Consider the following 27,423-nt stretch of genomic DNA (forward strand, 5'->3'; position numbering starts at 1 on the left):
TTCTTTCAGGTGGGTGAACCTGATAGCCGACCCACTCTCTGCCCACCACCTACCTGGACGATCTTGATGCCCTTGTGGGACACCTGGAGGGTGACCTTGAGAGGCTCCTGGCCCCGGGATCGGTCGACAAGGTAGGGCAGCACCGAGTTTATCACCCGGGCACCCCGCAGTCCCTTTGCCTCCTCAGCACCCAGGAACCAGACATAGTAGGAGGCCTTCTGGACGTCCCGACGCAGGCGCAGCGCCATCTTCTGGCCGGAATGTGCGACGCGGGCACACTCAACGAAAATGCGGCTACTCTTCTGAATGGGCTTCTATGTATGTTCCGAGTTAAATGCTAATTGGCGTTAAAGGCATCTGAAAACAGGAAACGTTTGTTATGAATTCAAGCAGTCTCTTTGAAATGGCTAACAAAATTGGCCAACAAAGTCTGGGCCAGGTTACATCACTAACTGTTTAAATTGGCAATAAAACCAGCTTGCAGCTTCTAGAGGGCTATTCTGGACTGGACTTACAGTAATTAAAATAATCTTCGCTCAGCTCAAGTGGTTTATTGTATAATCCCTCTATGACGAAAAGAAAGCCACGACCCTGGGAGTGACAGTCTATATGGTTTTTGGATTAAAATTCTTCAAGAGTTGAGAGAAATAAACCGTTCCAATGTTGCGTTAACTTTTCGCTGATAGCGGCCAACAGAACCAGAAGACGTAGAAAACGGGTTGGCCTCTCCAGGCCCCTAACTGTTAAATTCCACTAAAAGCATCCCAAAGATGCCCCAAAACGTAATCGGTAATCCCATTAGAGGAGTGTCTGGCTCGCCCACGTAAGCTCCAAGCTCCACCGAAATGGAAACCATAGACTAGATACCAGAGAATATATCTATGATTAATGACACCACAAATCAGATGGCGACTTGTGGCGGATTTGGATGAGATTGAAACGGAAACTGGAATGCCACTCGGTTGCAGGTGGCAGGTGGCAGGAGGCAGGAGGCAGCTAACGGCAACCCAGCGAGATGGATTCAAATGCAATCTTGTCATGTGTCATAACTTCTGTGAGAAAACGAGAGAACCGAACGAGCCGCAGAGGAATCGTCTCAAAACGGGGCCCGAAACCGACCAAAATCGAACCGGCCAAACCAGCGAACGGTATTAACTCGTCCCACAGGTGTTGGAATACCATTATGATGCACCGAAAAAAATATAGAGACGTGAGCGCTGGAATATCATCAGAATTATCAGAATTTTGAAAATATCTAGGAGGAGATTTGGGAAAAAACCCTGGACCAAGAAGTCTTCATGTTATGAAGATATTGACCTTGGGGCTGGGAAGATTTGTTTCTGTGCACGAACGAGATCCCCCCAATCGACACTTCTAATCGATGATCTTGTGCGACTTGTTGCTCAACGGCGCGTAGGTCAAAAGAATCTCGTTTTTTGTTTGTCAGTTATGCATTCAGATCGACAACAAAACCGCAACGAAAACCGAATAATCGAGGCTCCGAGCAGGCGATATCTATCAAAGCTATATGGTATAAGCCTGGCTTATTGTGTGCCCAGCCAATTTGCATAAGACACAGATACAGAAGTGGCTGTGGAATTCATATCGCATATATAATAACCCCAAAACGAATATAAGTGTATTGGAGAAACGAGAATGCATAATGACTGGAATGGAATATCAAAGACACCTGGCGATACGTGAATTTCTTCAGGTTCTAGTATCTAATAATTCAGAGGGTGCTATAACACATGTCTCAACTCTTTAAGACTGCTCTAGGAAGTATCACCGGAGAATGGCCAGAACTTGTTGCCGAGACACTTCCTATGTGAAACCTATGATTGATGGACATTTCGGTGTTGGGTGTGTACTGAATGGTGGGGGTTCTCTATATGTTATTCATGGACTTGCTAATGTATTCGAGACCTCCTTAAAGAAACCCCAGAAGTTGTGGGCCTAGAAAACCCTGGTCTTCTAGACAGTGCGCAGATTTACATTTTATGGGAATGTGTTGAAAGACCCAGCGCGGATCTGGGGATGCGGGTTGGTAGTCCACTTGTAGGTAGGGACATTAGCATAAACAATCCGTTTGCTGGCCAGCGAAGCAGCAAATAAACAATTTGCAAAGAGATCTTTTGTTATGCCGGACCGTCTCAAGTTGTTTCCCTTTTTATATCTGTACCCAGATGTATCTATAGCTTCCATGTGTATCTGTTTATCTGGGGGATCTGTAAAGGTATCTTTAAGCGGGCCACAATAGCACAATATTGATATCTTGTTAAAAATATTAAGATAATGGCCCAAATGGTGCCTTTTTGACCGCTTTTTGGGCTTTTAGGTGATGTTCCTATTCGCAGTGGAATTGATGGCTCGAAAATGGGTTAAGCGCATTTTCCGTTGTCTTTTGGAATTGGTAACACACACACACACACAGATACAGATACACAAATCGCACTTTGGCACTTGCACTGTTTGTTTGTTTGTCGGTTTGTTGTTTGGCTTTTGTTTTGTGATCTATTGGATGTTTCTGTTTTTTTGACTTTTTGTTTTCCTCTTGGTATTTATTCTTTTGGCCGCTTTTGCTCCATTTCGAGCTGAACTCGATCAATGAACCGTTTAAGTCTCACACACAGATACACACGCACACACACCAACTCGCCAACTCGCACTGGCACCGAAGTGGAGCGTTTAAATTTCTAAAAAACTTATTTGATTAACGGTAATTGCGAAGAGAGTCTCCCTCTTTCTCTCTCTCCAAGCACCAAGCACACACACACACACCTTTGCGGGCAGAAACTATTCCACAGATACACGTATGTATGTATGTATCTACAAACAGCAAAAAAAAATGTTAACAAAAAGATACAGCAATCCGTGAACTTCTTTCTCGGTGTCTCGGTTTCTCGGTTTCTCGCGGTTCTAGCGCGTTTTTTTTGTCGCACAGAAAACGTCTCAACGCTTCGACCGCCAGCAATCGACTGACTTGGCTGACTGCCTCTGGAAACGGCCTCAGCTAGTGGTTGGCCAGATCCCCACTCCCCTCTTCCCTCCTCCTCGACCATGTCTGAGCCACCGAACTGGCTCGAAGTCGAACCCGAACCCGAACTTGTTTTTCATTTGGTTTTCAGTTTCGAGTTTGCGGCAAAGAAAGTCCGTACAGTGGGGCCTCGACTGCACATTCTTTGGCGGCAGCTATCGGACAAAGAAGTCACCGGTCTGGCCCACTGTGCTGGAGTGCTGGAGCACTGGAGTCTTGTGCTGGAATGTGTTGAAATTAAAAGTTGTTGGGTTTTTGGGCGCAGCGTCAACTTTGCGGCCCTGGCCGGAGTGTTGTTGTTCTTGCTGTTGTTGTCTGCTTCGACTTCTTTTTATTTTGGCCGTATTTTGTTGCCTTTGTTTTTGGCTTAGACAGGTGTACGAACGCTATTGTTGTTGCCACTGGAGGTGGCATGGAGGCTCGGTGGCTCGGTGCAGTGGTGGTTTGAGCCAAGTCGAGCTGCTGCTATTGATATAGCATTGAGCACTTTTTTGAAAAGCCGTCCGTCGTGCATTCTACAAGTTTTCCATCTACCATCACCACCACCACTTGATTGTGGTTGCAAAAAAGTAAAAAACAGAAAAAAATGTAAAAAAAAAGATACGAAAAAATGAAAAACTTGGCATTTAACTTGCCGTGTGCTGGCGTGCTTTGGCTTCTCTCCGCGGAGTGAAATCTGGCAGTAATTCTTGTGCCCATACTGGGGTACCTGACTCTGACTCTGGGATTTTCAAAACGGAAATGTTCAAATCTAGCCAAGGTGTCGATATATCCACCACCACTCAGTTTCGGTTTCTGGCCCAGTTGTCTTTGTCGTTTGGCCAAAAAACACACAAAACATATCTTGTTTTCAAATATTTCCTATGCCTCCGTTTTTATGGTCTTGTCTTTGATGGATTGTCGAAAAGATAACGTGGATCCGACTTGTTTTTCGACTGGGTATGGGAACTAAATCGTACTTACAAGTATATAGCGTATATCTCAATAGGATCTACCAATAATAACTCCATTTGGCCTGCCACAATTGCTCATTTCCCCCTAATATCTTCTTATCCCCATGAAACCCATAACAAGGTGCGGTCATCCAGAGTTTTTATGAATTTTCCTTCCAAAAACCGAAAACCACCGAAACCCATTAGCATTTCCTCAATTACGCCAAGAAATTGCTCCATAAAACGCCTTGTAATGCAGTTGGTCGAGCAATTAACGGATGATGGGGCACAAACTACCTACGATGGGGTCAGGGGTCAGGCGTCAGCCGATCAGACATCAGAAGATAGAGAGGTACTCCCCATAAGCAGATACTTCAAATGCCATGGGCCGATCGTGACAATATCCAAATCAGATAATGGAACAAAGTTCAGACTCGACACTTTGTTAAAAGAGAGACCGCCACTACACTGATAACAATTTAATGACCTTGCTTTCTGGCAGCATTTTTGGCAGGCCCACAAATGCATTTTCGGCACGTTTTCGCTGGCCCAGCAACTGCGATTTCTCCCGCTTTTTACTTTTTAGTTTTTGGTTTAATAGTTGATAGTTTTTTATTTTGGCCTTTGATTTTCTGTGTTGCTGCCTCGCCGATTTTCCCAAATCCCTGCTAACCTGCTGACATGGAAAGGGGGATCCCGCGCTGGAGAAAATCAAGAGGGGCCTTCGAAACAATTGCCAAGTGGAATTTCACTTTCCTCCGTCGATGGAAAAACTAAAAGCCGAGTGAACAAAAAACGGCACAAAAATACACATGATACGAGACATGATAATTTGCAATTAAATTTGGCTTCGGAACCTGTTGCTTAAATATTTATATATAATTTTTGGGAGAAATCTAGAGGCGAGTATGGCCAAGGCCAAGTCAAGGAACAAGTGGCAGGAGGTAGAAGACAGAAGACACAAGACCGCCACGCCCAGCTCCAGCTCCACTAACTGATTTGTGTGGCAAGCAAGTGGCTGCTTTCTTTTGGGTTCGGGTTGTCGGCTGGTTAAGCGATTTTAATTGAATCGCAATGAGATGGCCGAGAAGTGGCCAGCGATACTATATAGATACTATACACAGAGAGAGAAATCAAAGGGAAGTTTGAATGATACCCCATTAAATGATATATATTTCTGGCTTTTGTCTAAGCCCTATGCTTGTAAGGACTTCTTGTCGTATCTGTTGCAAGACATATTAATAATATGGTTGACTTGTTAGTAGTACTTGTTTACAGTGCACAGGTGCCCCAAGTGTCCGAGAGTGGAGAGTCGAGAAACGCGTTAAACCGCTTTTGATTTTTATATGTGGCCGGTAAAAGTGGGTAATCATCATTAGCCAAGGCAAAACCAATCACTGTGCCAGCTCTCGGCCAGAAGCCCCATACGATCCGATCCGATGCCCATCCCCGCCCGTAGATTAGGCCTCACCGCCGGAGAGAGTGTGACACCGCCGAGTCAATGGAAATGAAAACAAAAATGAGGAGATACAAATTAAAACATTTCCAACTAGCCTGGCCACTCGATCGGATTTGTGAAAACGAGGCGGCCGATCTGTAATTCGAAAGATTATGTTTTCCTCAATGGCCCGGGCAGGTGGTAGGCGAGGTGAAACTCACTTCTAAGCTCAGCTCCGAATTTGTCACCCGAATTTCTCCCAGTCTCTGTCTCAGTCCCAGTGCCAGTACCAGTCCAGTTTGTATCGAATTCTCCTCAGATTTGAGGAATATTTTGACGGTCCTACTCACAAGTGAGCTAGTCAACAAGATGGCAAGCCCCCGGCACACTCTACCCCCTCGGAGACGGGTCTGTGTGGGTTTACGCGATCCCCCCGGGAGCCCCGACGAGCCGACAAAAGAAATTTGATCTATTTCACGTGATTAGCGCAATATAAATTGCTTCGGAGCCGAAGCCGGAGAAACGGAGTGAGAAAAGAGGCGAGAAGAGATGACTTTGGAGATTTGCCAGCGGCGTTGATCAATTGAAGACCTGAAAGCCTGAAGATTGAAGAGTGAAGCCCCGAAGATTGGGTGAAACCGTATTGAGGTGTGTCATAGAACAGGTACATAAAATAAGACAACATCAATACCTGAAGGCTGGGGAGTGGCAGCAGCTCCTTGATGAACCAAGTGACTCAAATCGATTCATTCAGTTTTCTAAAAAGACCAAGCTTGGTTGGGGCTTCAATCCCAATAAGAGGCGAGTCGAAATCGTGGAAAACGTTAACCAGATGCCTCGAATTCTCTCCTTCCTGCCCCGAACGAGGAAAAAAACATTAACAAGCTTGGCTTGTGCCTTCAATTGTTTGGGTCTTCCTGGAATTGGTGGAAACAAAAAGTTCAGAGACTCCGAGCCTCAAAGACCTCCAAGAACTTGCCCCAAAAAAAGCTGAAAACTGAAAAAATAAGCAATAAAGTGGAATAAAATAAAGCCACCAAATTAAGACACGCGCCCGAAAAAGTTCTTGAAGCAAGACAGAAAACATTTGAGCATTCGAGCAAAGGGGGCTAGCGGTACCGGATAGTCCGGAGTACGGAGTACGGGGAGTAATTATATCATTTAATTTCGGTTAGACAGAGCCGGAGCACTTAAAGTACAGGTGCCCGCATCGAGAGCCCGCCCCTCCGCCTCTCCGCCCTTCTCGGATTGTAATTGCAAAGTTACGAAGCGTTAACACCGCGTGAAGATCGGCCAACTTGATTGGGATTTCGGCTTTTGAGGTTGATTCCCGCGGTGGCTCTTTTGGGGCTTATGTAAGGCCCCGATGCTCTTGATTGATGTTCCGCTTTATCGAGCAATTAATCAATGATTTAAGGAGGAGTATTAGGGCGTTTAGGCTTCCCACTCCACCCGGGGCCTTAAATTAAATCCAGTGCTGAATGGAGGCCATGGAAAGCGACTTGATCAGAGGGGCCATAATAGCTTAATGCAATTGTTTTGGAAGCTAGGGACTCCAAAGAGCCGTGACTCATCTTCGCCCTTTCTCCCGGCGGAGCACAGCTCCGAAATTTCTATTTATATTAAAAATTATAAAGTGAAAGTGCAGCGGTCAGTCACTCGATCGGGCAACTCGACAACGCAAATCAATTACTTGTCAATACGTAAATGCGAACATTTATGGTATTTGCTTTGTATTGTCTTGTGTTGTGTTAGCCGGGCTCGATGCCATCTCAGTCACCTTATTTATCGACTCATTACACATTATTTGCCCAGCACTCGGCACTTGAATTTCGTGAGTGTTTCATTCGGCAGCTGCATTGTATAATGAACAGAAACAGCAACAGCAACAAGGCATAATAATTATAATTTTCCTCTAATGACAATGTATAATGTGCAAATAATTGCTTGCCAAAAAAGGCTGGACGTGGAATAAAATAAATAGGCAAATATAAAAGGCGATTTGCCAACGATGAAGTCTCAAAAAGACATCGCCAGTTTTGAAATGAGATTCAGATGGTGGAGCAATGGTGAGGGCCTGCCAGGGTTTCGGCAATAGGCTTTATAGAAAGATGATTATAATATCAGCCTATAGCTTATCTTAGCTCGTGCTGGACCAGACATTTATCTCAATTACAGGGCTTTCGCTACTCATCTCGAATGCTAATGCCTGTGAGATGGTGTGAGATCATTAAGAATCTTCTACCTTTTCTAATGATGATATGGGTTTCGCCTCGACCCGACTCACTGCGCCAAAACTCGTTTCAGCCAATTCCAATCGATTTAGCTATTCCCGTCGATTATTGCCTCTGCGGCTTTGCGTCTGTATTTGTTACATCATGATGTATTATGGGCAAGACCGTAGAGGAAAAAACCAGGAGGTGGGCACAAAAAAACGATACCTAATCAACATGTGAACAACTTTTCACCCGGCTCTCGTGTCTAGGGTTTGGTTTTTGCTTCCTGATTGCGTTTCAGCCCCTCTGACAGGTGCTGATTAGCTCACAGCTCTTCTGTTGCAGCGGTGGCAGTTGCAGTTGCAGTTGAGATTTCTGTTGCAAGCTCAGTCTCCGTTTCAGTTGCAATTTAAATGCCAAAAGTATCTGCCTTTTCTCCCCCTTTTCGAGCTGCGTTTTGTCATTCTCTGGGTGCGTGTGCCATAAATAACTCTGGAATTGCTCCCGGCTATGGCTTATGTAAGTTTTATGCACTTTTTATGCACCCAGAGTTCGAGCAAGCCCCGCAAAACGTTGAGAAAACAAAAGACTTAGGACGCGAACTTTTTCGGCTTGCCAGTTACCGATTCAGATTTCGCTGAGGTTGTTGCTCTCCATGCGGGGATGGCTCAGAACTGCAATGGAACGTTCAAATATAGAGAATCAGAACACTTTTCGAATTCAAAAGCTTATCTTTTCCAGCACCATTTTGGGTCGAGAGTATCTGAAAGTTCGTCTTCTCTGAGGCCTTGGTCGTGTTTGTGGATTTTATTGTAACTGCTTTTGTGCCAGGCGGAGCGCTGCTTCTACTCGCTTCCTATTAATTTATGTTAATTATTTTTAAAAGAAAAAGCCACACCATGTAAGCCCCTCGTCTTCGGTGGGTTTTGGGTTGCTGGGTCTTCTGCTGCTGCTCCGAAGCTCTTCCCTCCGCTGGCTTTTTTCTCAGCTGGGCACACACAAGTTCACTGACTTGTTGACAATGAATTGACAAAAGCCCGATCCCTAGCCCGAACCCCCTTCCATCGCCAGCCCAGAAGATAGCGGTCGAAGAAAGAAAGAGCCCCGAGACGAGGAAGCGTCGTCAGTGGGAAGAGCCCAACAATGGAGATGATACCACGAAATGCCAGGCATAAGTACATTACACACATGGGCATCTTCCAGATGCTCGGAGGTGTGCGAATGTGGCAAGAACACTACCCCAGAGGTGAGAGAAATTCCCGCCAAGAGTTTCTGATTCTGGCCACCGAACTATAGAAGCTGGAAATAAATTCAAGAGTTACACTCAGCTCATAGAGTGCCCTATAGGCGTGTACTTACAGGCGTTCTATGAATCGAACTTAAAACTTCTATCGATCGACCCTCGCAGACTGAAAATTAAGACGATTTGCCGAATCGCCTCCGGGCACCTCAAATTAAAAGGTTGCGTTTATTTTCTGTCGGCAGAGTCTTCATACTCTATTAGGTTCTGGCTTAGAGTCCGATGACGATAATGATGCCAATGATGGTCCGATGAGATGGCCAGATAGCTGATGTCATGACAGGATTTGCCGGAGCCGGTTTTGGTTTTTAATTCGCTTTTTGCTCGGCAATTAAATAACTTTTTGCACCGGTCGGATGCGGGAATAACAAAAGCGTTAAATTGAGGTCAGCGATTTAAAAATAAACCCACAATAACCTGTGTACAGCAAATTGAAATCAGAAATGTAAACGGAATGTGTTTATCATCAAATGACGAGCGCATCCTATACGCGATCCCAGTTACTTTCTCTAGGAGGAGGTCTGGCTTGTGAAGTCCTTAGAGTCCATCACCTGCTTGGCTGAAGACAGAGGTGTCGGGAATAGGTGTCCCTGAAGCTCTTGCCCTCAATCGAGGGGCCGGTGAAGTGCCATAAATGCCTTCGTTTGGCACGACTCCTACTATAGGTCTTGTTTGTTTACACTTTTTCTCTTTGTTTCGATTGCAAATCAAGGTTAATGGCTGGCTGGCGGCTCGCCTAGCTCTGGTTTTCCTGCTGCTTGGCTTTTTTAACAAAATGCGTACGCATGCGCACACCTTTCCAATCATCCAGTCATTCAATCGACCACAAATTTTCTGTCATGCACGCATAAAGGCAATTTGCATAAAGGCCCGGCTAACTGTAATTGTAAGCCAGCGCCAGCCCCAGCACCAGCCAAATCGGCTAAGACCGATCCGGTACAAGCTGATTGGTAACGGTCACGAACGGTCTTTGCTTTGTTTCTTGGCTCGCCCACGACTCGATCGGCTCCAACTTGGTCGACAGACCATATTTTGTCACTCTAATGGGGAGCCGAACACTCCGGTACTGGGACTACTGACACGGAATCGAGGAAGCTATGATCTGGGGAGAGGCAAAAGCAGTAAACACAAACTAATCGAAGCATGGTGCTAACACTTACGTATCTGGCATTCCTTTCCAATTGATATTCATTCATCATTAGGCCTATTCACCCTTAATCCTCCATAAAAAGGTCAAAATTCTTATTCCAACCCCATTGTTTCCAAACTATAAAATGGATGACTTGATATGTTAAAAAAACAAAAACAAGTATTTGGCGAGATGAATCCTTGAAAAAATATTTATTGGTTTGAAAAAAAAAATGGTTTGAAAAATAATACATATTCGTTATGTTTTTCGTGGCTGCTTTAACCCTGGCCAAGATGCTCCAGATGCACCACATTCATTTTCTCCGCCGCAGTACTGTCATCTTCAAAAATAAATGGCTCGCTATTTCGAGCTTTCCCAGCTTTTCCAGGGGGGTTTCTTAGTAAAATTGGTGAAGGACCATCTCCTCGGGGTCTGGAGAACTGGCGCCAACCTCCTCCTCCACCGTTTCTTCGGCGCCAAACAACATATCCATAAATTCTCGGTCCAATTCCGATTCAGTGTCGAATGGTGGAGTACCTTCCTTGATCTTTGATCCTTTCTTGTCAGAGTCCATTTTGCGACGAGACTTCTCGTCTTTACGCTTCTTTGCGTGATCCTTATCCTTCTTGTTACGACGCTCCAAGTTGCGCTTCTCCGACACCCCTGGGGGACTGGCCTTGGTGTCTCCGAGTTTGTTTTTTGAAGAAGTATTTGTGTTTAAACTATACTTCATGCGAACACCTGGGAATTGTGGCTTGGACTTTTCCTTGTCCTTGCGACTTGACTTTTTGTGATCCTTGCTGGAAGAGGGCTCCACTGGGTTTTGTTCCGCTTCGTCATCTGCGCTATATTGGAGGTTCGCGCGGTCCTTGGACTTGGAGCTTTTCTTCTTTTCGGCATAGTGGGATTCTGAGTCAGCCGAAGTTTCTAGAGATTTCTTCTTCCTAGGAGGGGACTTCGGAGCGAGTGGCGACAAAAGCAAGTGCTTTATTTGTTTTTTCGATGACGATTTATTTTTTTTGATGTTCTTAATCTTCACCCCCTTGAACTGGGACTTTTGTTCATTTTCATCGGACTTCTTGTGCTTGCGTTCTTTGCCATTTCGCAGATGGCTTTGGTGTCCATTGGTATATTTCTCCACGTGCTCGCGATTTCTATTCTCTTTGGGTGAGGGCGGCACTTTCGGGGGCACCTGCTTTATCCCGACCCCATCGATCGGTGGCAATTTTCGCTCACTGGATTGTTTTTCAATGAGTTCAATAATTTGTTTTTTATTGTTCTCAATAATGCGTTCCAATTCGTCCAACCTCTCCAACATTCTGCCATGAAAAGTCGCTTCAAACTTGGCCAACGTGCCGTAGCACTTGTTCAAACCTTGCATGGGCTCCCACGTGGCTGCATCAAGGCTGTAGCCCATCCACTTCACTTTGTATTGGATATTGCCTCCAAATAGGCGCTTGTCAAGAATCTCTTCAACCTCAAACTCCGGATCGTTGATATAATCCTGCGGAATAGCGCCCGGCGGTCTCATCGTGTCTGCGGAGTTATTTACCAAAATTTCCAGGAATTTCAACCAACCTCGTTCGAAGTGCAAAAAGAAAAGGAACGGAAGCGGCAGCTTGACGGAAATGGAGCTTTTCCACCACTATCGATAAATACTACCAATTATATAATACCAGATTATCAATTAGTCTGGCCAGATTGGGTTGATCAGCTGAGAATCACGGTACAAAAGGTTGTTCTTTTGTTTAAATTATAAGTTAAACTTATTGTATAAAAATCAAGAATACCTATTTGGCAGCCTTGTGGATTCTGTGGGAAAATATTTTCAAGGCCTATTATGATTTTTGTGATTTGTTCAGAATTTATTTTTTGTCGATAATTTGTAAAATTTTATTGAATTAAAATCGATGGCAAGGGTCAATTAATTTAAGGGTCAAAAATGAAAATTACCGCAAAATTCATACCGTTCTACCTTAAAAAAAGTTTATTTCTGGCACGTGAAATATCGATTAATTAAAGTAAGTGTTGCCAGTGTTGAAAAATCCATTGTTTACAAGTCTTTAAATTCATTTTCAAAACATTTGCCTTAAAAGGTCGATTTCTATTGGAAAAGCTGGCTAATAAGATACAGGCAGCAGATCCAAACCTCCTGCGATTGGGAAAGTCGCCTGCCTTATGGAGCATCGAAGGAATCCTAGCCCCTGGCGATCGGCGATCGGTGTTTGGTGATCGGCAATCAGGAGCAGCCACAACGTTCAAAGTTTCAATGAACCTTCACAGAGTTTTGCCAAAACAATGGAAAGTGAAATTGTCACCAGACATTCGTATTTTTTGGTGGGCATCTGGATTTTCTCCGACTCCGAGCACGTTTGTTTTCCACATACTTTTTGGCTGGTTGGACCGAGGAGGGATCAATGAAAGTCACCGTTCGCATGTTCGCATAATCATGCCAAAAACGGCAACAAAAGACCACCGACCCATGTGAGGGAGTGAGGCGAAAGGAGAAAGGTGGACTGTTGACCTGGTCGGGCGCTGGTGCTTCTCACCTGCGGCTGGATGGCACACATTCGAGCCTCTGAAGGACGTTGGCCAAAGGTCAGAGGCTCCGACTCCCAAGGCGACTCCCGAGGCGACTCCCAAGCCTCCTTGTCGGAGGCGCCGTCAGCGCAAGACGCAAACGGAATACAATTAACAATTAAACATTCAAATGCTCAAATGTTCAAGTTGACAGCCAACAACTTTCACCAATGCCACGGCGAAAATAAAGTAAAGCCAAGTAGGAGAAGCAAACCTCCCATGTCATGGAGAGGCGACCAAACTCAGCGAGCCAGCCGATGTCAATCAAAAGCAAGAAATAAGAAATGCCATCCGCAGACACGGACAGGTATCTTTTAGGTACTTTTCATTTGCAGTTACCATAGTCGTTTTTGCACAATGTGCGATTCCATTGAGAAATTGAGAAATGCTGAAGGTTAAAATGCAATTGAATGAAAAGAAATACAAATAATTGGGCAGACATGAGAGGAAAGCTAAAGAGGCTGCCGTTTCGAGTTCTCTTACCTTACCTTACCTTACCTGCCAACACACTTTTCGCAATTTGCTTAATAAATTAGCCCTATTATTTGGGGTAGTCTTTGATCGAAGCAATCACGTCTCTGGCCTAATGGCTATGAAAGTGATTTCAATTTAGGGTCAATTACAAAAGGGGTTCAAAGTTGATTCTATTCAAACAGGTACCAAGCAAGAAATATATTTAGCTTTTGTTTGAAACATTTTAGCTTTGTTTGTTTGCTTTTCAAGCTCAAACTGCATTGAAATGCAAATGCGTTGGCCTTTTTGGGTGAGATGCTGGCCAGTGGCCTCACTGTTAATATTCACTTAGCGGACATTGTGGCTTGGCTCATTGGTTCATTAGCATTTGGCTTTCTACTAGTGGCAAATTAATGTCCAAAATATTTGTACGTGATTTCGAATGCGGTCTTTTGTTGGTAAAATGTGAAGAAAGGAATGGCGCTGCATTTGTCAAATGCACTTTGTGGGAAAGTTGCTTCGAAAGGAAAATATCCAAACATGACAATGGCACAATTTATGTAAAACACATATAAATATTTGTATTTTCTTTTCAGCCCCTCGGCCTTTGTTTCTGTTTTTTTATTGTTCCATGACATTTAAAATATTTACACTGTTGACCGAACTCTGAGGTCGTCTGAGATTTGTGATCGAAGGGAAATGAGCAAGTTGCGCAATTCGAAGGAGACATATTGAATACTCACCGACTGCCGAATATATTCAAATACGCCTCCCAATATCCAAAGGTATCTGAAAAATGCAATTTTTTAATACAAATACAAACAAAATACACCGTGGACAAGAAATGCCAGGCAATCACTCAAATGGCACTCCAAAAAATGTCATAACAAGCCCACAAAGCACTGCAAGACTGTAGAAGCAAAAAGACCAACTCTGAACTGAAATGACAGCCAAAACAAATAAAAAATCGCAATTGAAATGCCAAAGCTAAATGGCAGCGACAAAAGTCAGAGTAAACCAGCGCCAAGATTATTTGTTTTTATGGTCTTGACAGTGTTTTGAGGCCTTTAAGCTTTGTACACAAAATAGCCATTGACGGAGACAACCGGCAAGTAACCTATCGAACCCACAAGATTCTTGATTGGAACCTCAGAAGACTCCACTGCTGCGACCCACAAAGAAAACCAAAACCAAAACTTCAAAAGAAAAAGAAACATACTCTTTGGCTTTTTCAGACTTTGCTGCGGATAATTGCGGCATTTTAAAAGCGCTTGCATTGTTTTCCGAGCTGGTGGCGGATTATGCAACTGCCCCTGCCCCAGCCTCTGCCACCTCCTTGCTGCCACCTCTCCCCGCCGTCCAACTTGCAGCAGCAGCGGTGGCAAACATGGAAAAACAGTTATCTGTGAAATTGCATCGACAAACGTGATGAACGTTACCCCAATACACATTTCGAGGCTCGCGAATCTCGAATGCCAGTCGGAGGTCTACACTGGGGAAAAAGACGGCAACTTTGGAGCCGGAAAACTATTATGGGAGGTTCTGCGATAACCGTACATGCCGTTTTTTTGTAGTTAATAATCGGCTGCCATGTGTCTCCGCCAGACTGCCATTCCGGGTGCCTCATTCTCATGTCATGTCCCAGACAATGGTGCATCCAATGGATGGAGGTGGAAAGATGCACCGAAGATGCACTTTTACCTGCTCAGTTCCCAAAGCAAGCCCAAAAACACACCCACGTTGACACAGTCTCCCATCGGGGGCAGGTTCAAAAGTTTAGCTACTCTGAGGAGGTATTGTAGTCAACTATAGAATACTTATACTAATACTTTAAAACCAATAATTAAACCATAATCATATCATGGCAGATTCGAGAGCAGTATTGATCCAGAAGATCGTGTTCTATGAACGATACACAAGTTTCTCAACTTCAAGGGCCTCCCTCTCACCTCTCCACAGCCGTTGGGAATTTGTGTTAACATCAGAGTTGCCCCTTCCCAGGTAATTACATCTCCTGTGCAACTAACTAACACACACACACTTACTCACCAAATTCACAGTTGCAGTTTAATGGGCCTAATGAGCGGTTTGTTCTGTAACAACAGCGACAACAACCACAGTCCAGAAGACACAAGCAACAATGCACACAGGCAACAACAACTAATTCACCCAGTTGCGGTGGCTGTGCCACATATTTTTTTCGTGTTTCTCGTTTTCCGACTCTCTTTACATCACTTGTCTTGGGGGCAAGTTCGTTTCCTAAGTCTTTTGTTTTGCTCGCTGGCGTGGGTAAAAAGTCCAAGACAAAACGCAAACAGAGCAGCCAGAAACATCAGAAACTGAAAATCAGCACCACCAGAGTCGAAAAAATAAAGCGCATAGAGTTATTTTCGCCAGGGCCACGCCCCTCGATCAAACGAAACAACGCCCCGAAATCTGTGTCAGTCCATGGTTCATTTTTCTCCCCCGTCGTCTTTATTCATCAGCGAAACAAACAGAAATTTGTTCATAGAAACCCATTCGATTATGACACTGGTTATGAAATCTCCCCCGCCGACCGAGTGGGGGAGAGAAACGAAATCTTGCCAGTATCCAAATCAAAGACTGGTCTTCTCTCTCCCGCTCTCCCCCCATTTTTGACCAAGTCACGCTTTCTTTGGGCTTCGATTTCAAAGTCTGTTTGTTTATTTTTGCACTAATTACAAGCCAAGTGCTAATTTGATTCCAGCTGAAGGCAGTCAAGGCGAAGAGATACCAACCCATGCGTTCCACATTCGAGTCGGCTCTGACTCCCCTCCCATGCATTTGCATTTGATTTGGAAGCCTATATCTGGGCATAAAATTGAAATAAGGAAGTGTTTGGTGACTCAACCCAAACAACAAACCCGTTTGGCGCCGAGTGCAGAAATCGAAACTCACAAATTGGGGAAACCTTCGAGTCCAGTCCCAGTCCGGGAAATCGTATTTTGGCCACCAATTGATTTGGCCAGCACATGCAAGGTTCGTTAGCCGGAGGTAGCTGCTTTTACGGCCGTAAAGCCGGCCACAAATCAAAAGGAAGCGATGCGCGGCAGATAGTCGGACAAATTAAGCAAAAAGTCACCCTGCCCTGCCCTGCCCAGCCGCGGATGATGGTTACGTGGCTCTGGAAAAAGGGGGCGCGTCAATCGGCGGTGGGCAAGGTTGCATCATCGCGTCATTATAATCGAAGACCCACAAAAGACAATGGGCTGCGTCTATGGTAGGGTCTCGACACCTTTTTGCCGCTGCTTTTATTTGCTTTTTATCGAGTTGCTTGTTTTTTTTTCTGGCTGCCACCACCGAGGGTTGCACGCCCAAATGGGAAACGCTTGAATGGAGTCATGTGATAGCCATGAGCTTGCAACTGGAACTCTGTGAGTGAGTCGATCCGAGTGTAGTCAAGTGATGACTGGGTCTGCGGATTTGCTTGACTTGGCATTCGCCGATTGTCGGGATTGCAATTAAGGTTTTGCTGCCGCGCTTCGGTGCACCTCATATCATATCAAACTCCAGGTAGGTATGCACTTAGAGACTAAGTCGGAGTCCACTAGGAGGGAAGGAGGGGCTTTGCAGTTCCCAGCCCTAGACATCAGAAACAAAAAAGGGGGAAGTGCTTGGGTAATCGATAGGCGAGTAGCAGGTATCCACCAGATATACCCTCTCATCGCCGCATAATGCCATAATTGTGTGGCATTAGTAGCTGCATTCAACCGCAGACACATTTGCTTCGATAAGGCCCCCTGATCCAAGCCAGTGCGTGTTCGTTTATTCAGCGCTAGTTATTATGTCACACTTTTGCTTTTCGCTTCCTGGGCTGGTCGAGTCGGCCAATTACTGGGCTCTATAATCGCACCCTAATCATCGGTATGTGGGGTATTCCCCTTCGGGTTGAAAGTTGAGCGGAGATACATTCGTCAAGTATCTCCAGAGGAATGGTTGGTAGCCAGATGTGCTGACAAAATGCAAATAAATAGCCAATTCATTTGAAAAATTGAATTGTGAAAGGATGCATCCCCAGCCTCTCCATCATCTCCAGTATATTGCAACATTAATTGTCAAGTGATTTGCCAAGAGGCTTTGAATGGTGGAAAAAGCCGTATTTCAAGAGTGCCTGGTCGCTTCCAAGGGGCTTCCACACTGTCTGTGTTTCTCCATTACTCCACTCCACTGATTTATCGGGCTTGTTTTAATTCATATACATTTTTTTTTGTACTTAAATCTGAACGAGTCTGCGCCCTTCGGGGCTGCTTGACAAAAAATATTCGACAGTTTTCTGTGCACCCTTCGGAGGCATTGAAAGGTTTCGCCTTGGGAGTGCATTCGAGACGGGAAATGATTTCAGAGCTGCGCGTTATTACCTCTTTCGTTCGTACTTTTCGGGGCTTCTCTGGGAACTTTTCGATTACGCCGATCCCCGGGCCAAGGTTTCCAACAAAAGGCACGCGTAGCGCCGCAAACAGGTTCTATAACTCACAATTATCATAATAATTTGTGCTTAAACTTGATGGTCTTGCCAAGAGAATGTCAGAGGGGAGTATCATCGAACCATAGTGGCTCCTAAATACCCCACACATCCCGTATCGGTTTCCTATTTGTAGTCTTTTGTTGGAACTCCACAATTAGTTGGCACTTGTGTCGAAAAATAAACACAAACGAGAATAACGTGAACGAGAAATAAACGCTAATCACGATTATTAAATATCTCGACTACATGAATCATGACGCTTTCGGCGTTTTTTTTGGCTATTTGGCCAGCATTGGTTACCATTTTTCCATGGACTTTGAATGGCGGAAGTAGGAAATCATGTTTTGAAAAGCGCCGCCAAAAAATACACACGACAATTATAAATGGCTGTGGGCTGTTACCAAGATTGGTTGCCAATATGGACCGATATGGAGCATGCCGAATGCAAATCGAGTCTGCCAAAGCTCCAACTTCGATTCTCCCAGGCCAGGCCAGCCAGCCAAGTTAACAGAGTCAGTGGGTCATTGGTGAGCCATTGAATGGCAAAGATCAAATATTTCTGACACGCTTTGTCATTGCCTGGCTCGAAAACATTTCAAAAACAATCCAAAGCCCGAGACAAAGCCATCGATTTCGATCGCCGAGGGCCGTCTCCATGAATTGAATAATTAGGCATCATTGCCAGGACAAATCTGTTTTTAATTTCCACAATAGACGGTCTATAGCTTCCATGTAAATAGAGATCCAAACCTCATGCCAGGGCCAGGCCAAGATATGGATTTGAATTGTGGGATATTCTGACACAAAGTGGACCATGCTCTTCTGATAATTGTGTGGGAAAAGCGGGTAATAATATGAATAAGGCAGATGTAGAGCTGAAATTTCTCCAATGTCAGCAATTGAAAATAGACCATTAGTTGGTATTAATATATTTACCTTTGTGGGCCACTTTTTGCAACTGCCCACTTAAAGTCACCTCCAAAGCCCCACAAAATGATATACTGTATACGGGCCAGACATGTCCAGTTAATGCTGTGAACCTTGTGCCTTAATTAAGTTTTAATGCCCGCCACTTTCGGTTTCGGTCTGGGCTTGGGTTGGGGTTTGGGTTTCGGTGTCTGTCCCACAGTACTCCCCGGCTAACGAGGGCGCTTCTTGACTGGCCTCTACTTTTATTTTGATGTTTATTTTGGTTGGGTGTTTCACTTTTATTTTCATTAAATCGAGACTGTTGTGGCAATTGAAAGTGCTGTCAATTTTCGCGACTCGCCGGCGACAACAACGACTTTTCACTTTTCTGAAAACGCCGTCCAGTTGGGCTCAGATTTCAGCTCTGGGTTTTCAGATTTCCGTCATGATTGTCATGCGACATTAATCTCTGTCTCGTTACTGGACTTGTATCGTTATTACGATTATTATTCGCATTGTTTTTTCTGCGTTTTATTTTGCATTGTTTGGGGCTTGTAGTTTGGGGACTGAGGACTGAGGACTGGGGACTGGGGGCTGGCACTGGAGAAGTCGAACCCATTTTGGCGGCCAGCTCGAGTTAATTGCGAGCAGGGCGAACCAGTTGACCCCAGACAAAAAGCTGGGAAAAGCGGACGGGACAGGACGGGCCAGATCTGCGGCGATGGTTTCGTTTTCATTTTGCATTTGGCCAGGTTGTTGCCTTGCTATTCAGCCACTTGCGATTCGGAACGGGTTTCAATTTCATAAAGTAAAAAACTTGAACCTTTTTGATCGTTTAACGAAGCCAATTGTACCCTCGGAGATTTTCACTTTTATTTGGAAAAGGGTAGAGTCCTCATAGCTCTAATTACTAAATCCTAAACCGACCCTACCCCAAGCTCATAAGCCTGGTCGGGTCCCAGAATGGTGAAACCCCCTTGCCATTATAGTTCGATTCACCTTTTTATGAAGCTCAATTATAATTATAATTATATAATCTCTTAAGCTCTTAAGCTCTTAATTCTATTTTACAATAAATGTTGAATTGTATAATTATAAAAGTATATTTCAGGAGGATCAGGATCTAATATCTATATCCTATATCTATATCTATATTTCATCAAGTAGATCAATCAATCAATCAGAATGAATTAAGTCTTATAATTTTGCAAAATTCTGTTGGTGAGGCACTTGGAGATGGTCTAGCTGCCTCAGTTATCCCCAATTCAACAAAAATATATTTTTAAATATTTAAAACCTTCCCCACGTGCCATAATTTTGATTTCGCACGTTTATCAACACTGGAAGAAGAAATCAGTGTGACCGCCGGGCGCCCTCTCTGGGCCGCCATTATTATTTCTCCTCCTTCTCTCCCCCTCCTATTCGCACGATCAGTGGCGTCACTTCGTAAGTTTCTGATTTGTTTATCAATAATAATGCTAATTAGTTATCTAATCAAGGTAATAACAGTGTTTAATAAATTAAAAATAGTAATTAATTCGAATAACTCCAAAAACACATACACGCATATGCACGTACATCGTTTTTTCGAAAAATTCCAGATGGAGCCGACCGTGTGTTTAGGTGGAGACGCCACTTGTTGGCAACTATGTGTCTCTTCTCTAAAACCCATTAAAACGTTAGTGCCTGTAACTAAACTTAGTGGGTATCACTAATTAAGTGTCTAGTTTTACCCACATCCCTGGAAAAAGGCCAAGTTCATTTCAATTGCTCCGTGCTGGGGTATGTGTGGGTGGCGTCTGTTTCGGAAAAGTGCATTCTCCTTCTCCCTATTCTCCTCCCAAATTGCCAAAACCTTGTTTAATTAATTTATTGCTTTATTGCAGATGGAACATCATTGAATAGAAATCAGTCCCCAGAACCCAGTACTAATTGGGGAGGATCGGCAAATTGGAACAGGTTGCGCCATTTTGGCAGGTACAGTGCCGGTCTGCAGAAGAGGGAGAGGCTATCCACACATCCATGGGGAGCCACAGGGGTACAGTTGAATCAGAGGCAGGTTAGTACAACCATTGGCTAGAGCTTGAGTGGAAGGATGCAGGTGAGTATACTTTGGGATTCATGTATGAAATTATATTATAGCATTTTATTTCATAGATTAAAACTTTATAAAACAATAATCCTAAAGGGGTACAGTAAGAGTCACATAACATACATTTTGTAACAAAAATATATGCACAAAGGACATGGAAGTAGAGCTACTAAGTACTACTAGGATCTATATCGAAGTACTACCAGGATCTAATCTATTAATCCCTATCGAAACACACTACTTAAATGCATAAAAATTTGTCAAGTGAGTAATTACTCCGCCTTCCATGTGAGTATCTTAACTTCCAGTTTACATTTTTATTATGAAGATTATAAAATAAGAAATCTTGATATGGATAAGATTATAGTTCAAGTTATTATTAAATGAATAGGTCTATAAGTTAGATTATTAAGACATAGATTATATTTTTGTTTAATCATTTTATTATTTTAAATATTATTTAAACACTTTATATTATATTGAGATCTTTAGGTTGAGTTGGAAGGGGGAATGGCCTTTACCGAACTAACATTACATCCAATCAGTGGGAAGGATGGTTTTCCCACCTTTCCCTACAAACACCCACATAAACTATGCACCTGCCCAAGAGCCTCGATGTCCAGGTGCACGTGAGTAATTGGCCTTGCTGTTTTAAATTCTTACTGATAAAGTTATACTCTAAATTGTCTAGCTAATTCTATATTAAAATCATTTGGATAAACATATTTTTATAAAACACAACCTAAGAAAGAACGACATATAAAAATAGTTGCAAATTATTATATTTTGAATATTTAAACATAAGTAAGAATATTTGAAACTATAAAAACCCCACATACACGTGAGTAATTGCCTTTATTGTTTTGAATTCTTTCTCATAAAGTTATGTGTTATATTGTATAGCTTCCTATTATATTTTTGAACCATTTGGATGGAAATATTAACATAAAATTCAACGAAATGCTAAGAATATACTATTTACCTGCAAAAATTGGAGCTGCAGGGCCCTATTGTCAGGGACCTAATCAATACTCCTACTAATGCATTGCAAGCTAGTCAACGTATGCCCACCACCAGAGCCCACCAGAGTCAGGTGAGTTATTTCAAAGAGAGTATCAATTATCCAAATCGGACGTACTTAGAAACCTGGCAGTGGTTTCGTCATTGTATTGTAAACACTTTTCTTTTGAAAATCTTTTTAAAAATGTAATGAAAAGTTAATAGTTTGCCGAAAGGGTATTGCAGCTTCGAGGGGGTCAGAGTACGTTTTCCGCATTCATTCGCCAATAAATTTTGCAACTTTATGACAGGACGCGTTTGAATGCAGCCTTTTTGTTGGTTTTGCGGTGGCGCCTCTGGCGTCAAACTCCAAAAATTATTGCAAATGAGAAACAGATTTTTGTGGCCTGGCCATATTTTTTATATTCGGGATTTTACGATTCGGTGTTTGGTTTTTTAAGTTTTTGGTTTTCAGTTTTCGGTTTTGGGTTTTGGATACGAGCTCGGATCATTAGAAAGTGAACTGCGCGCTGTGGTGTGTGTGTGTGTGGTGTTGTGGGGCTTGTTGTTTCTTTACTGGTTTGTCTGACTGATCAGCATCGCCTTTCTCCTAACGAGAGAGCGAGGCATGGCCCAAACCCCAAGCCACAAATGTTGAAAAATCGCAGCCCAAATCGATTCGATGTGCCAGAAACTTCGCTGCAGACGAAACAAAGCTTTTAATTATACATCTTCGGATTAACAAATCCATCTTGTGGTTTTTAGTACAGTTTCCAGATCTAGCTAGGAAGTATTTTCTTTAAAAGTACCAATGTGGAAACTTGTCACATTTTTTCAAGTGCATGGAGAAAAGGAGGCTCCAGGAGAGAGTGATGGAGGAGGCAGAGAAGGCGAGACGGTGCTGCCCAGCGGCAACGGTAGCCACGGACAATTTATGGGGGGCACCTGAGCAGCCGAGCACCTGAGGAGCTCAGCACCCGAGCCGCCTGAGCTGGCGAGCACCTGAAACAGGGACTTGTCCTCGACAGCGGCCTCCGGACAGTTTTATGGCCAATACTTTTTGATTTTCTCCTTCCCGAGCCCGGGACGGGCATCCGAAATAAATTAAATGCAAATTAACAATCGATTTTCGGCGCGAAACACGAATAAAAGTGAAAAGGCCTCACTAGGTTTTCGCTTTCTGGCGGCAAGGAGTTCAACGTCATCGACTGGGGTGGTCCCACAGGTGGTTTTACGGGTATTGTCGGTATTCTTTGGACTTTTCCAAGCTCAAGTGCTACCTTTCATGCCGTTTTTTATGTGACGAAGGCCTTTGAAATATCACGCATACGCCCAGTGTGTTGATGTTTTACCAGCTAACCTGCCACATCCACCCACCATATGGAGTCTTCCCGTCTAGTTTTTCTCGTATTCCGCTTGCCAGCGATCGCTTGGAGCTGTCAATGCCTCTGCCCCTGTCCTCTGTACAGTGATCGCCCCCTGGAGGGTATCGCAAACTGGTCGCGAGTTGGTTTTTGTTTTCGGCGGGTTTTCGTTATCATTTGGATGAGTTATAGGTGAAAATTGTCGCGAAAGTCGTGAGTTATGAATCGGTTGCTGTTGCCTCTGCAGCCGTTAATGTTTGTGTTTGGTTTGTCGGTTGCTTTTTTTTTTTGCGTCGGGGCTAGTTGGCTAAAAAGAAAACCACGCCGTGAAGGTCAAGAAACTTGAAATCGTTACGACTCGCTCTCGATGGGGTTGTTGCTGCTACGGCTGGCATTTGCTGGCATTTAATTAATTAAAGTAATTCACATTTCGGCCTGCACAGCGCCGCACCGGCAAAGACATCATTAATCATTGAAAAATTAGCGCACATTTCCGTTCACCTTCAATAAATTAGATTTGTTATGAAAGCAAACAGAAACAGCAACAGAAACCGAAACCGAGCTACAAAAAGTTCATGATTGAGAGCCCTCATCTCCGCTAAAAAGAAGCAGGCAGGGGGTCAAGCTCCAAGAGTTTTTCCAGCTTAGAAAACAGAGCTGCGACTCTGGGGGGCTCTGCAGAGCCATTACCCTGGACGAGGATTAAAAGGCGGGTATTAAAACATAAACTGTCAACATTGCATGTGCAACTGCTGCGGAAAACCTATGATTACTGTCCGATAATGTTGAACACCTGTTGGACAAACCGAGAGCCGATCGCTTAAATGATGAATTTGCATATGTTGTCGGGTTGCTGTGCAACATGGGTACTTTGCCGGACATCTCCGCATGCCAGGCAATTTATTGCCCAAACTCCAAAGACAACCAAGAGGCAGCTAATAGATGCAGCTGTCCATCAATATGGAATTAATAGAGACTGTTTGGATAGCCTATCCATCACCACTTCGCAGAACTGTTTTCATCTTTTCATCATTTTCTCCCCCATTAGCATTTTAAATGCGAAACAGTCATCTCTCGCATGCCCAGCCCGCCTGATTATCTCGATCTTGTTCCCCTGCCGTCAAATTCAAATCTCAGAAGCTAGGGCATGGCCCGACCGGGGGAAAAAACAATCATTTAATTAGCAAACAACAAGACAAGAAGAAAAGGCCCGAATCGAGGCCGCCAAAACTTCCGCACGCCATAAAAAATAATTCCTCAAATTAGTTGTCGCCTCTGCAGAATGATCGTGTTACCTTTTCTTGTTTTTTTTTTTGTTTTTCAACCGCCACTCTGGGTGTAAACTTTCTAAGCTCCCGAGATTTATTTTAATTTTTATTCATCGCCCCTCCTCCTCCTCCTCTGCCTCTGCCGCGAATGGGTATTGGTACTTCTTGCCATTTTTAGCACTGCAAATGGATTTCCATATAGAAAGTAAATGGAATTTCGCACTACTGCCTGCCGGCGTACTTGCTAATCATTAGTGGGCCGAGACCTACATATCGGTGTGTGTCTGATGTGCCTCAGTCTGTGTCTGTATGGATCTGTATGGGATGTGCTGCGACCTACACCTTGCAGCACACTAACGAATACTCAAGCAGCATCACAATGTCTGCCACACGGCATTGTCAACGGGCAATCAGTGAAAGTTAAATCGAACAATGCATTTGCCTTTGTCGGCTCCCGCCCCGGCCCCTGCCCCTGTCCCTGCCCTGCCTCCAACTCGTATCTGCTGCTCTTCTGCCTGGCCCTCTTCTCGCCCAGCCAGCTGTCACTCACGCCCGAGTGTGGGGCTGTGGGGCTTTTGCTGTTTCTGATTTTTCAGCTGCAGGTGCCATTGTCGGAATTTCACACTCTCGACACTCGCAACTCCGACACTCGGGGCAGCTCTCGAGAAAAAGTGAAAAGAATCCCGAAGAGCCACCCAAAAGATGACGCTCACGCACAAGAGAAGACTACTCCGGCACCAACGGTGGACAGGGTCAATTAATTAAGGTGCCTGAGAAGCGCCACGAACAGGGGTCGTCGGAGGGAGTCCAAATAACAGCCTTTTGTTGCAAATACTTGATGATTTTGTGGCCATTCTACGGCTCTTCATAAGAAGCAGCAGTCTTTAAAGCTGCTTGGCTCTCTTGGCTTCTCTTCGTTTGCTTTGTTTTCGCTTTTTGATTGTTAACTGTAAACACAAATATGGAAATAGGGAAGTAAGAAAAGGAAACAATTGATTTCCTAAAGAGTGCCGGACAAAGGAAGTCAATAAGCCCAAGACAAGGCAGAAAGAAATCAAAATTCATGTGATTCATGTGGTACTTTGTAGCAATGGCTTTGTGGCAAGTCTCTTTCGAGCGAAGTAATGGATCGTAAATCTCTGCCCCACAAAGTCAAGGACCCATAGATCGTTTATCAAAGTCTGGGCTCCCTGATCGGGTGATTCGAATTACTTTAATCCCCGCCTGCGCCAAGACAGCCTCTGATCGGCTTGAGTGGCAAGATCGGGCCAGAGTCAGAGTCAGTTGACCGAATGATTTACCTGACATTCGTCTTCATACGTGTGCAATTGCTCGATCTGGAAAATAATAATATAATGTGTAATGGAAATGCATATGCAGCAACTGCAATTTCCAGAGTGGCATTAAATTTCAGGCGATGGCAGCGAAGCGAAAAGACAGCCACCAGATGATATGATCTCATGGGTGCACGAGTACCAGTTCGAGTCTCAGCCCGAGCCTGAGCCTGGCTAGCTGAAGAAAAGCTTTGGATGTTGGAAAACTCGTTTCGACTCGGCCGAAGGAAAAATGCAGATAAAAATAAATAACGAAAATGAAAACTAAACGAGGTCTGGGGGTCTTCGAATGCGATGGTACCCTTCTGAGGATTTTACTTTGCATGCTCATCCTCCCCAAAGAAGGCTTTAATAGGGATGTCTTGAAAGGGATAGCATATGATGACAGGAGGTGATCTGCCAGGATGGCCCCAGAGCCCATATACCCCTGAGAAGCAACATCTCTGTTACAGAGTATGCCAGTGAGGCTTGGCGGATGGGAAGCTGGAGACTCGGCACGGCAAGAATTTTCCTAGCCAACATCTTGATTGCGGGGACCGACGGCTCGGCTCCTCCAGCCCCCGCCAGCAGAGCCATGCAAACCTGAATCCAGCGTTGTTTATGAATTTGTGGACCAACGCAGCCGCAGTGCAAAATACTTTTGGCCAGGCTCAGACTCCAGCTCGGTCCGGGGCCTGGGTAAATGGTCAAGTCATAAATAAAAGATCTCCGCAGCATTCTGCAGATGTTGTCTCTTTAATTACCCCAGCACACACATCAGATGTTCTCCAGAGCTCGGTAGCTTGGTAGCTCGGCGGTGAGCACCACATACGTTTAATAGACCAAACCTAATGTGCGCTTCACGATGACGACGATATCTTTCTACTTCCCAACATTTTCCGCTTCTGCAACACGGCAGCGCGGCACCTCTGGGTTCTGGGTTCGACGAACAGTTAGTCCCGAATTCAGGCCAGTGGCATAGGCCTTTCTAGCCGATGATTCTCACTCTCAGAGTACGGCCACTTAAGAAGAGGGCTGTAAAAGTTCTCCAAGCCCAAGAGAGCCCCTATTCTGGGGTGGGGTCTGAGCCACATGGTAACCTTTTTTCACCTGCTGTTCTTGATAGTTTCTCCCCACACGCGGTGACCTTCCATCCGGCCCACTGCCCCCAGCTGCACTTTCATCTCGAGGGTGACCCAAACACACAGATTCAGGCACAACCACCACACTAGCACTCGAAGAAAGCTCGTTCACGTGTCGAAATAAACAGAATCGGATCGTGATTGACCTCATCGAAAGCCCAATGATGGCCAAGACGGAAGACTTGTTGGCTTACCTGCGAGTTCTGGCAGTTCTTTGGGGATGTTTCACTTTCAGGATCACTGAATCCTCTAGGATAGAGCGCACTTTAATCAAATAAGAACACAAAAAAAAAATTGACAAAAATCTGAGTATTATTAGGGCAGAGTCTTGGACTTTATTTCGGTTAGATTCGTTGTTTTGGATCGACAAGCAACCAACGTCGTTGAGCGGCGCGAACGTACTAAAAACAAAAACAAAAACAAGGGAAGAAAGAAAAGAAAACAAATATACGCGTGAAACCGGTTTTGGCCAAGTTATTTAAAGCTCTTGCATGAGCCCACATACCGCATACTTTTAGCTGCTCTTGCGGTGAGTGTCTTAGCTGAATAGACACGAGCCTTCGTTAAGTTAGCACGTTTCGGAACCACGCGAATATCGTAACATTGTACATGCTTATAACGTAAACAGAGTCTCGTCGAATGGTTTCTATACTGGAAAACTTCAGTAGGCCAGGAAATTGTAGTTTTTCCAAGTAAAAGGATAAACAAGTAGCCTTTGCTTCGAATTGGATATAAAAGCGAGACCCTCTGGGCAAAATGTTCAGT

General features: G+C 44.3%; 2 protein-coding genes across 4 annotated transcripts in view; both read right to left on the bottom strand.

The window, feature by feature from the left end:
- LOC108123849 (zinc finger CCCH domain-containing protein 13) overlaps positions 1-27,045 on the bottom strand; it is a 33,945-nt gene extending 6,900 nt beyond the window's left edge. Inside the window, exons 1-3 of one of the 3 annotated variants that reach the window (XM_017239204.2) lie at positions 26,853-27,045; positions 13,829-13,874; positions 54-357 (exon numbers count right to left, since the gene is read on the bottom strand). In XM_017239204.2, coding sequence (XP_017094693.2) covers positions 54-248 — 195 coding nt within the window. In that variant the 5' untranslated portion in view covers positions 249-357; positions 13,829-13,874; positions 26,853-27,045. Of the gene's footprint in view, positions 1-53; positions 358-2,781; positions 2,992-13,828; positions 13,875-26,852 lie in introns of those variants that run through there. The other 2 variants (XM_070282946.1, XM_017239205.3) reach the window with 2 other exon arrangements.
- On the bottom strand, positions 10,248-11,870 carry LOC108123850 (nuclear ubiquitous casein and cyclin-dependent kinase substrate 1-like). Its single transcript, XM_043212920.2, has one exon. The coding sequence runs from the start codon at positions 11,581-11,583 to the stop codon at positions 10,450-10,452; it is 1,134 nt and encodes a 377-aa protein (XP_043068855.1). The 5' UTR covers positions 11,584-11,870; the 3' UTR covers positions 10,248-10,449.
- Positions 27,046-27,423: the final 378 nt, after the last annotated feature.

This window comes from Drosophila bipectinata, chromosome XR (assembly GCF_030179905.1).
Source record: "Drosophila bipectinata strain 14024-0381.07 chromosome XR, DbipHiC1v2, whole genome shotgun sequence".
Taxonomy (NCBI): Eukaryota; Metazoa; Arthropoda; class Insecta; order Diptera; family Drosophilidae; genus Drosophila; species Drosophila bipectinata.

Excerpts from the sequence above, each read along its gene's own strand:
- LOC108123850 (XM_043212920.2), bottom strand. The coding sequence starts at position 11,583 with ATGAGACCGCCGGGCGCTATTCCGCAGGATTATATCAACGATCCGGAG.